We start from the raw sequence: 11,055 nt of genomic DNA, 5'->3' as shown, positions 1-11,055 counted from the left end.
TAACAAAGATTATGTAATGATTGTATTTTTTCGTCATACCATAAAAATACATTTCTTTAGAACTTTAGATAGATGTGCCCATTTTCTACTTTAGTGGGTTTAAAATGGTTATTCTCGTTAAGGAACATCTTGACATTAAACAAATATGTAAATTCTCTTTTGTAGTTACACTTAACATTGTCATAAGTATACATATTCTAGTATAAAATTTGTATCCCTGCATGCCGACATTAAAAGTTACTTTTGTTTGGAAAATAATGGTCCGTTCGACGCACCTTACTTATTTATACGTGGGAGAGCCGTATAAATAAGTAAGGTGAGACCGAAAGAGATCGGAGAAATACCACGTTCTCACAGAAAACCGGCGTGAAACAGCGCTTGCGCTGTGTTTCGCCGAGGAAGTTTACCGAAGGCCCAATTCAGTTCCTTATCCTCCCCTATTCCCTTCCCTTTCCTTCCCATCCCTACCCTCCCCTATTACCCTATTCCCTCTTAAAAGGCCGGCAACGTACCTGCAGCTCTTCTGATGCTGCGAGTGTCCATGGGCGACGGAAGTTGCTTTCCATCAGGTGACCCGTTTGCTCGTTTGTCCCCTTCTTTCATAAAAAAAACCTAAGTATAAAATATAAATGTTGTTGAGATTCCTGGAAGAAAATCCAGGAATCACAAAAGGGTACATGCGGGCGAGCCAAGCTAAGCACGATACCAAACTTAAATGGGACCGTATAGCTGTAGAGCTTAACTCCATTGGAGGTGCCATCAATCACATTAAAAAAGCTTGTAGGCGAGCTATATTATTTTGTTAAAATAAAATAAAATTTTGTTATCAGCAAAAAATGAAACGACACCATAGCAATCGATACCACAGTGACCCTAAAAACGTTTACAATACCTAACTCGGCAACAATCGATCTCAATCTATGTCGATGCCTCTGTTGCTACCGTGAAATTTGACGTTGTACACGATCTGAAAGTCGATTCTCAGACAATTTTGTTTGTCGCGAGCACCTAAGATTTCGATTTGGGGAATGTTTCGATGCTGATTAGTTCGAAAATGAGCCACAGCCCGATTGTGCGCTAGCATAGCTGTCAGGAATAGCAAAATCCATTGAGGTTGATTAGTTTCAAACCGATCCGCAGCACGATCGTGCGCTATTTTAGATGTCTAAAAGTGTCAAAAACCGTTGAAATCGAAAATCGGAATCGATATCAGTTTCGGGAGTAAGGCCCCTGAAGAAAAACACAGCTCTACTGCATCTCTTTGATTGAGCATAACAAAGAAATTTTAAAATATTAATAAAAATTCATCTTAGAGCGAAATTCCTCATTCGTCATATTGAAATGCAAGCTATAGTTTCAAGCATTGAACGCTGCAGTTCTATAGTCTGGCCGTGGAGCGCGTAGCAATTCGCACTATCACAGATTTCGATTCATAGGCAGGTGGCTGACCTACGTAATTTGGTCGCGTTATGTCAAACCCAGCCGACAGATCACAGCTAATGTTGAATTGACAAATCCCAACCAAATGACGTATAGTCTGTCAAGAAAGACATGACAGGCGGGAAAATTTTTAAATGAAATGAACTTTATTAATTCGTGATAAAAATGTGCAAGGTGTACAATGTACAAAATGTACAATATTTAAAATGTAATAAGCGTTCTCTGTGAAAATACAAAGAAAAAAATACACCTTTTAAGCGTGATTACGTTTAAGAAAAAAATTCCGCCTGTCATGACTTTCTTGACAGGATATAGGTCCGTCAACTGCCTATGAATCAATTCATCTACTACTCATACTCTCTTTCATTTGTTAATGTTATCGTGTATACTATGCAATGAAAAAGACTACGGATAATAAAAACTAAGGAAACGTAACTCTCATACTTCAACCGTTTTGAATTTGGTTCCTTTTCGCACACTAAAATATGGCAATAGCAACGATACACACTCAAATTTACGAAATAAAGCCGTTAACATTAATTGTCACTTCTATATATAATTTTACAAAATTGTGTATCGAATACATGCATAAAGTATGCATGTATTCGGACTCGTGGACAAATTTTTTGACACAGTTACTCTTCATTAGTTTTCATTATTCGTAGGAAAAATGTATATTTTTGGGCGCTAATAAAAGGAGGTAAATTTCTAGGCAGTAAGTAGGAGTGGTTTAATTGTACTAAGTTCGAACCCTTGAATAAAGTATCTAGAAACCTTTGACCGAATTCAGATAATTAAATTTACGGGTAATACTTTTAAGACTTTTTTTACACGTACACAACAGCCGTATTCTACGAAATGAAGATTCAGTATGACTGAAATCGGTTTTAGTGTTTACTATGAAAATTGTAGTATTATTTTATTAAAGTTTACGCACTCAATCCAGTTCGAATTAGGATATGACGTATGAAACCGCTATCTAATCTAACTGTGGAATATTTTGCGAATGAAAGAGAAATATTAACAAGTCAATGCGACCGCAAGTCCCTATTTTCCATTTGTAGCACTAGAGCGCATAATGCGGCATAGGTAATACTTCAAGTTAAAGGTTTCAACTACAGCAACGCTTCGCACAATAGAGCACTTTCAAACAAACTACTACCCATCCTAACTGTCACGCGTTTATCGTTCTCACACTCACTCGGTTCTGTGAGTGAGAGCGTGACAGTTGACAGCGGCCAACTTAAGTAGTAGTAATTCACGTTCCAATTAGCAGTAGCACACTGACTGCCGCGCTCAGAGATTGAACTGTTATTAAATGAAGAGTTTGACATAAGCCCCATAATATTGTTACGGACCTACGACATATAGTGCCATCTAGCGTCAAACCAGCGAAACTTATCGAGTGAACACAGACACCATGAATCCCCTACTCGATTCTAGATGGCGTTAGGTGCGCGTGCGCGTTAGGTCACTATCAGTGACACTGCGTGGTAAAAAGAGACGTGTGATACATGACAGCAGAATCAATTATTTTCATCTGTTTGACGTCCAGTTAGCACTTATCGGCACGTTGACAATTTAATCTCTTAGGAAGACGCTTGTGTAAGTGTATACGTAAACAAATTTTTACACACACACGTAAATCAATTTCGGTTTCGTTTGACAGCTCGAGATTGTTGCTCTATTCCGCTAGGTATATTAACTTTATGGTTAGTACATGAATGCTTAACATCTGTCAAACTCTTTATTTACAGTTGAGTAATTATTATTCGTTTCTGAGTGCGGCAGTGAGTCGCATTATGCTCTGAACAAAAATAGCCCCTATTTACAGTATGTTAAGGCACAATAATCTTCTGCGTCTCGTAGTTCTCTGGCAGGATGGAGTACGGTTTGGGTTTGACGTGTGGATTGGTGAGCAACTGCTCGGCGATGCTAAAGCCCGATTCGTCGTATAACTCCACTGTCAGCTCGTCGAAATCCCGCGCCCTGAAGCAGAAATTGACACTTTTCAGACATTTTGCAGATGAAGGGGAAGTTTTTCTTAGTCTCTTTGGTGGGGTGAGGAGAGTAGATCGCGATCAGATTATGACACGTTACGGTAGCTATTGTACCTTTTAGGTACACATTATACCACCCAAAAAGGCAAAGTTACGTCATTTGGTTGGGTTATAATATCAAGCCCGACTGAGAGATTACGATTCACGAGCAATTCGCACAAGTCACAATCCGACCAAACAGCGCTGCTACCGAATCAATTTCTTGGATGAAACAAATGAGTTGAATACCCTTCTACAGTTTTGCCGTAGTCTATGTATACAGTACTCACACGACGCGCGCGTCCAGCCGCTTCTCCTTAGCCAGGTGGTCGAGGGCGTCGCGCGCGGCGGCGGTGGCGTCGGGCGAGGGGGGCTCGACGGTGACGCCGGCCAGCGTGCAGCACACCGCCTGCGCCGCCAGCGAGCACCACCGCGGCGCGAGCGCGCGCACGCACTCCCACCGCACCCACACGCGGTTGCCGTAGTCTATGTATAGCACCTGGAACGTATACGTATTAAGAGAAGTGTTATACGTTCGACTTTTATACGTGGGAGAGCCATGCTTCGGCACGAATGGGCCTGCTCGACCAGAGAAATACCACGTTCTCACAGAAAACCGGCGTGAAATAGCGCTTGCGCTGTGTTTCGTCGAGTGAGTGAGTTTACCGGAGGCCCAATCCCCTTCCCTATTCCCTCCTCTACCCTCCCCTATTCCTTTCCCTTCCCTACCCTCCCCTATTCCCTTCCCGTCCTTACCCTTCCCTATAACCCTATTCCCTCTTAAAAGGCCGGCAACGCACTTGCAGCTCTCCGATGCTGCGAGTGTCCATGGGCGACGGAAGTTGCTTTCCATCATGTGACCCGTTTGCTCGTTTGTCCCCTTATTTCATAAAAAAAAAACAAAATAAAACTAATATTTCCCATACAACAATCATAATTTTTTTGGCCTTTAATTTTGCTCGATATCAATAATGACAACAGGCAGGCAATTCAGAACTCTAGCTATAACGGTTCTTGAGATACAGCCTGAAGACAGACAGACGGACAGACAACGAAGTCTTAGTAATAGGGTCCCGTTTTTACCTTTAGGGTACGGAACCCTAAAAAGGTGACTTGATAAGTAATGGAATTGAAGAAACTCTTCGAAATTTACAACGACAACCAAAGGAGATACAGTGGTGGGAATGTGTGGTGGCCAGTGGGCCAATGCCCATATAGAAATTACATTGTGGGTAAGTAAGTAAACAACTTCGAGCGTTATTTTGTTCTGGTTTAATTGTAGATTATGAATCTGAGAATAAGAGGTAGGTTAAAGAGGGATAGATGCCTACATTAAATCCCGTCTTCTGAAGTCTATCCTCTATCTCCGTCACATGTTCCTTTCCCCTGTCCGGTTGCCCCCATCCCCTGTCCACGCCAAGCGGTCTTCGAAGAAAGGATTTTTCAAAACGATAAGTATCTGAGGTTCAAGTTTCCTGATTTTCTAAATCTCGATTTTAATAACATACATACACGCAGACGAAGTTGCGGGCAACAGCTATTTCATAAAAAAAGACTTGTCTGTATGTGTGTGAGTTAAGCGGGGAATTGACTACCGGGCCGCCCGCTACGGGCCGCCCGTCACGGGCAGGTCTGTCGCATGTCTGCTCGTCAATTCCTAGGTACGGGCACAGACATGCCCATTGGCCCGTGCCCGCAGCCTGCCCGCGAGATCGCATTTTTCCCGCGCGGGCACGGACAAGTCTGTACATGCATGGTCGCGACGGGCGGCCCGTCGTCATTCGCGCCATGGAGAGAGACTGGAGTGCACTTAAAATATTATTTTAAAACATATTATTATAAACAATACAAACACTAAACTTCGGAATGAAGGAACAAAAACAATTTTGACATTCGTTTATTTCCATTTACCGGTCGTATCCTTGTTTGTAGAAAGTTAAAAGCAAGGATTACATGAACACCGATCTACGTAATGCCGCTAATACAGCGAACTTATTGAAAAATCCAAAGAAATCAATGACGATGCTAATCTATCATTTGTTACAAAGAAGATTGAGTCCATGAGTCCACGACCGAGCTGTAGCCCTCTATCTATTCGACTGACTTGCCTGTTCTGTGTGTGTTCAATAGGGGCAAGCGGCAGACTTGTGCCAGACCGGGCGGCCCGCGGGCAGCTCGGTAGTGAATTCCCCGCTTTAGTGTCTTTGTCGCATCGTAGCATCCAAAAGGAAATTCGATCTAGTTTTTTAGACACGCACCGAGCGGCGGCGTCCACCTCAGAGCTATACATTTAAAGCCCAATATGACGGATGACAGGACCGACGAGAGATCAGGCGCTGGACAGACTTTTCAATTATCTTTCGTGTCACACAAAAAAAAGAGAAAATAATATGTCCTGAATTGTCCTAACCAAACCTTGGGAATGGCATATTATTTCCAACGCCAAGAGCCACGCTCTATACCACTAGAACTTGCAAGGTTTCAGGGCCCTGATTCTTAACACGCCATTCGAATTCGATTCGGAAACTTTACCTCACAACGCTCGCCGCTTGGTATTGACCAATAAAAAAATATATATAATAATATCTATGGACGCTTCACACCACGTCAGTCTGGCCCCGTGCTAAGTACCTAAAGGACTTGTGTTATAGGTACCAAACAAGGGAAATATATTTAATACTTTTATACTATACATATATTTAAAATTTTTATTATATCATACACATATTTAATACACATCCAGACCCGGGGACATTGAAAACTTTTTGTTCCGTCGGCGGGATTCGAACCCGCGGACCCCCGGCTTGAGCTGCCAACGCGCTCACCACTGAGCCACAGAGGTCGTCAACAACACCAATGACCGAATGGATTCGGAAACTTCATCATGCGGCATGGTTTCCGAGTTGGAGTCGAACGGAAATCGTTAATCACCCTGCTGGTTTCAATGATCTATCACGTTACCTCAATGTTCTGGTCTCCGGGCGAGGGGGATATGACGCGGGCGCGGTACCACTGCTCGTCGGGTGGGTACAGAGCCGCCACCAGCTCGCCCGGAGCTGGGGCCAACTGAAATGGAATTATGTAAATTAACTACATAAATGTAAGAAATGACAATGAAAATAGTAAAATGTTATGAGGGTAATTATTATCAAAGAATGTTACATCTCTTCGGACGATGCACCATGCACGATGCACGATGCACCATTTGGTATAGCTACAATGTTATTTCGAAGATGAAAAATAGATGATGAGTTTGGTAACAACAACATTAGAATTTAATATGTAACATAAGATTGGCGATGTATATATATACGTGGGAGAGCCATGCTTCGGCACGAATGGGCCGGCTCGACCGGAGAAATACCACGTTCTCACAGCCCCACCCTCCCCTATTCCCTTCCCTTCCTTACCCTCCCCTGTTACCCTATTCCCTCTTAAAAGGCCGGCAACGCACTTGCAGCTCTTCTGATGCTGCGAGTGTCCATGGGCGACGGAAGTTGCTTTCCATCAGGTGACCCGTTTGCTCGTTTGCCCCCTTATTTCGTTAAAAAATAAATAAATCGAAACGATCTATCGCAATACTCACAGTGAGCGGCTTCATGGCGGTGCGAGATGCGGGGCTGTTCATGTCCTGTACCAGCTGTTCCAGCGTCGCCGGCGGCAGCACCTCACCGAAACGCGGCGGGGTTAGCTCTGAAACATATTATGGGGTTTTTGGAGTTATGTGGGTTCCAGCTTCTATAGAACCTTTATGTGACTACCGTAAGTCGTATTTCGTTACAATCAATCTTGTAACGAACGGATCAGATTGATGAAAAATTGATGATTGATGAGAAATTGATGTCTAACCTACGTATAACATAGTCATGTCACCAGGACTTGGAGCCCAAATCTATAACATTATTATTAAAACAAAGTACTTGTTGTCTAAAATATATTTATAATTAACCTAAATAAGCAATTTTCTGGATATATTTTCTTTTTCAAAACTTTAAAATGGCTGCAGTTTCTGAACCCACCGCTAGTAAAATAATAAACGCTCTTAGTTAGCTGTTATGGAGTCCTACTAGGACTCCATAACGCTCGAGTGACTACAAAATTAGCACCATCCCCTCCCCTACTATAAACAATAATTTGAGTTCAAAACAAATTGGAAAGATGTAGCTAGGTATTTATAGATTTATGTATTTATAGTATTGGCAAGCAATTTATAAGCAGAATAATTATTAGATATCATATGAAAACAGTCTTAAAGCATAGTTTCTAATAGCCACAAAATGTGTGGGATTTGATATTAGTATTCGCTAGCGAAGCAATGACTTATGTCAAATCACATACATTTTTATAGGGTTTACGATAATCGCTTGCTACTTGTCTACTAGGGGGTTAGTTTAATGGAAAAGACAGAAGTAAAGAAACAATTATTCTTAATCAGAAAAACAAACTTACTTTTGTAACAATATAAAAGGAAAGGATAACAAAAATGGAAGAAACAAATATTAAATCTCCTTTACAAAATAATTATGCAAATATTGATTTTAACGGCTGGTCCCATTTTTATTTCTGTAAGCCATAGAGAAAAATATAATATGAAATATAATATAATAAAATAGAACATGTGAATATTGTGAAAAAAGCAAAATAGCAAAAATTAAATTATACTCTTCTGCAATAAGCTAATTAAGCCGTATGAAACTAGCACAAGCACTAGCAGATGTCAAATGAAACCGCATAGATCAGAAAGAATAGACCTAATATCTTACCCAAATAGTGTCAAAATAGTAGTATTATTTCTGACTTCTGAGTCTGGTATGAAGCTATAATATACATAATAATTATGTAATACTAAAGCTGCCTTCACATTAAGTCGCGAGTAGTGCGGCAGACGCGCGACTGCTATACTAAAACGAGCCGCGCGGCTCGCGACCTAATGTGAAGGCAGTCTTAATGAAGTATATAGCTTCATACTAGACCAAACTGTGCCTGAAATGCACAAGTTTTAACGATACATGTGTACCAGGTTTAGTATATGTCATTGGTAGAAACTTAAACAAAAGTACTAGAAGGCAGAAACACGCTTCACCAAAGTTAGGACCACATTTCACCCAAGATAGGACTTACGCGTCACCAAAATTCGGAACACACTTCACTTCCGTTAATCACAGTTCACCACCGTTAATCAAACTTAAGCCGTCCCCACACTTCACTGTTCACCACACTTAACCGTTCACAAGTCACCACACTTTCCCGTTCACCAGTCACCACACTTCACCATTCACCACTGCCACGCACCTGGCTGGTCCTCCTGCATCTGGACGTACAGGGTGTTGTAGAAGGCGACGTGTGTGACGAGCACGCGCACCCAGCAGCCCGGCGCCGGCAGCAGCGGCGTCGGCACGTGGACCGGCACGGAGACGCGGTCTAGCGTCCACCCGTCTGTAGAGACAAACAGTTTTAGTTGTCAGTTACAGTAGGTATATTACTAATATTATAAATCAAGTGTGTCTGTATGTCTGTTAGCTCTTCACGCTTAAACGGAATAAGGTGAAAATTGGTCAGGTATACTTTGACGAACAGGAAAGGACATATTATTATGTAAACTCACAGACATAGATCAAAATAGATACCGCATGTGTAAGAACTTCGCGTGCCATATCGCGTTCCCAAACGACGAGCAATGCTCGTCTTTCGAAAGTCTGTTCTTTAGTCTGCTATCGGAATCGGACGTCAATCGGAATTTTAAAAATGCCTAAATGCCTCATTGTGCCGTATTGAGCTGTAGGAATTCGAAAAGAAACGTTAGCCTTGATAATGGACACGTTTCTTATCATCAGTACGTCACACTAGGTAGGAAAAAAGTGGCACGCTCGTTTTCATACAAATGGATTGGCATGCGGTATCTATCTTGATCTATATCTGTGCGTAAACTCTATAATATGTAGTTATTATACGCGTTAGCTCCGAACATCGCTACAATCGCAGCTGTCGGCGCTCTTCTGTCCCACTCACACGCACGGAAACATTCGCGGCGCGGTACGAGGAACGCCGCGAGCCCCACTACCATACCTACAACCGCCGTGGTTCATACTTTGAAATTCTATAATATCAAGTTAAAAATATTGTAAAACTGGAATACAGTTAGCAAAAAAAAAGTGTAGTTTTTAATTTTTTATATCTTATGTTTGACCGAACAGTTATATGTACAATGTTACGAAATAGAAATCGTTTATTTGCTGAAATAAGGTACAATATGATGCTAAAGTTATTTCATCAAGCTCTCTTATTTTGCCTTTGGGTGGCGTGCAAATTTTATACAGTCATTCAAATTATAGTTTATCTACTTATACTAATACGTCCTATACTATTATGTCATTGTCTATCAAGCCATTTTCTAACAACATCAGACTAGGATAAAATAGTATAATAAGTACTATATAACAACTGCATAAAGTGTTAAAAAAAAATAAAGATATTAGTAAGGTAGCTTATGTTCACATCAACATATTTACCCGGATGCATCAGTACATGTCTCTTCTTGCACCTTGTTCCCTTGAAGCAAGTCTTCTCCGGACCTCCCTTGTAGTGCATGCATATGTCCATCTCGTCTCTGTTACGGTACCCCTGTTGACATTTGATTAATTGTACTAAAACGATTTTTACTTTTGTGGCGGGTACCCACAATTCGTCCAACAATCCTACATCGCGCTATCGAAGTTTCGGAGAACGGCAAGATATATACCACGTCTGAAATGACGTCAGTGGGCTTCGGCCTGACCGAGTATGCTATCTCGCTCGGTCGGAAGATCTTCCTTTTCGGCCGCCTCTAACAACGTTAAACTTTAATTATAATTTATCTAACTATAATAAAAATGGCCTTTGTATCAATTGTGAATGATTTATTAAGTATTATCCCAAGCAAATGAGAGCTCCTCAAATATCGCTTGTGACAGGTAATTTTAAATATCCAAGAACATAGTACGATATTCTCACAAGTATGTACAGCCCAGTCCAGAGGTATACAGCACTGTTCATGCCATATACATATATGCTAGGGACCAATCACCAATCAACTTTTCTCACTAGGGTGATTAAAAAAAATCAAATCAGACTTAAAAGTTTCTTTTGGGTGTAACAGTTTCACTTTGACGACCTCTGTGGCTCAGTGGTTGAGCGTGTCGTCAGCGTCCAAGCCGGGGGTTACGTTTTCAAATCCAGCCGACGGAACAAAATGTTTCCTATGTTCCTGGGTCTTGGATGTGTATTAAATATGTGTATGATATAATAAAAATCTTAAATATATGTAAACTCTTAAAGTATTAAATATATTTCCATTGTCTGGTACCAGACTGACGTGGTATGAAGCATCCATAGATATTATACAGGGTGTAATAAGACCACTTCCGATAACTTTGGGGTATGATTATACTACATTTTCTGATTACGAATATGTATTTTTTTTTTAATTTTTTTTTAATTTTTTAAATTTTTTATTCTTTATTTTTTTATAATTAATATATATTTTAAAATATTTTTTTAAATTTTATTATTTTTACCCCAATAAGCATTTGCAAGCGCG

At 40.9% G+C, this 11,055-nt stretch overlaps 1 protein-coding gene across 1 annotated transcript in view; it reads right to left on the bottom strand.

Moving 5' to 3' along the window:
* Nucleotides 1-3,186: 3,186 nt before the first annotated feature.
* The window catches only part of LOC121732639 (tudor domain-containing protein 1-like), a 31,400-nt gene continuing 23,531 nt past the window's right edge, over nucleotides 3,187-11,055 (bottom strand). Inside the window, exons 11-16 of the mRNA XM_042122590.1 lie at nucleotides 9,989-10,100; nucleotides 8,772-8,915; nucleotides 7,066-7,172; nucleotides 6,441-6,545; nucleotides 3,770-3,978; nucleotides 3,187-3,429 (exon numbers count right to left, since the gene is read on the bottom strand). Of these exons, the coding sequence (XP_041978524.1) occupies nucleotides 3,279-3,429; nucleotides 3,770-3,978; nucleotides 6,441-6,545; nucleotides 7,066-7,172; nucleotides 8,772-8,915; nucleotides 9,989-10,100 (828 nt within the window). The 3' untranslated portion in view covers nucleotides 3,187-3,278. The remainder of the gene's footprint in view (nucleotides 3,430-3,769; nucleotides 3,979-6,440; nucleotides 6,546-7,065; nucleotides 7,173-8,771; nucleotides 8,916-9,988; nucleotides 10,101-11,055) is intronic.

Source organism: Aricia agestis, chromosome 12 (genome assembly GCF_905147365.1).
Source record: "Aricia agestis chromosome 12, ilAriAges1.1, whole genome shotgun sequence".
NCBI classification, from domain to species: domain Eukaryota; kingdom Metazoa; phylum Arthropoda; class Insecta; order Lepidoptera; family Lycaenidae; genus Aricia; species Aricia agestis.
The sequence above is the reverse complement of the archived record's forward strand: the minus strand, read 5'-3'. Positions and strand labels throughout refer to the sequence as shown.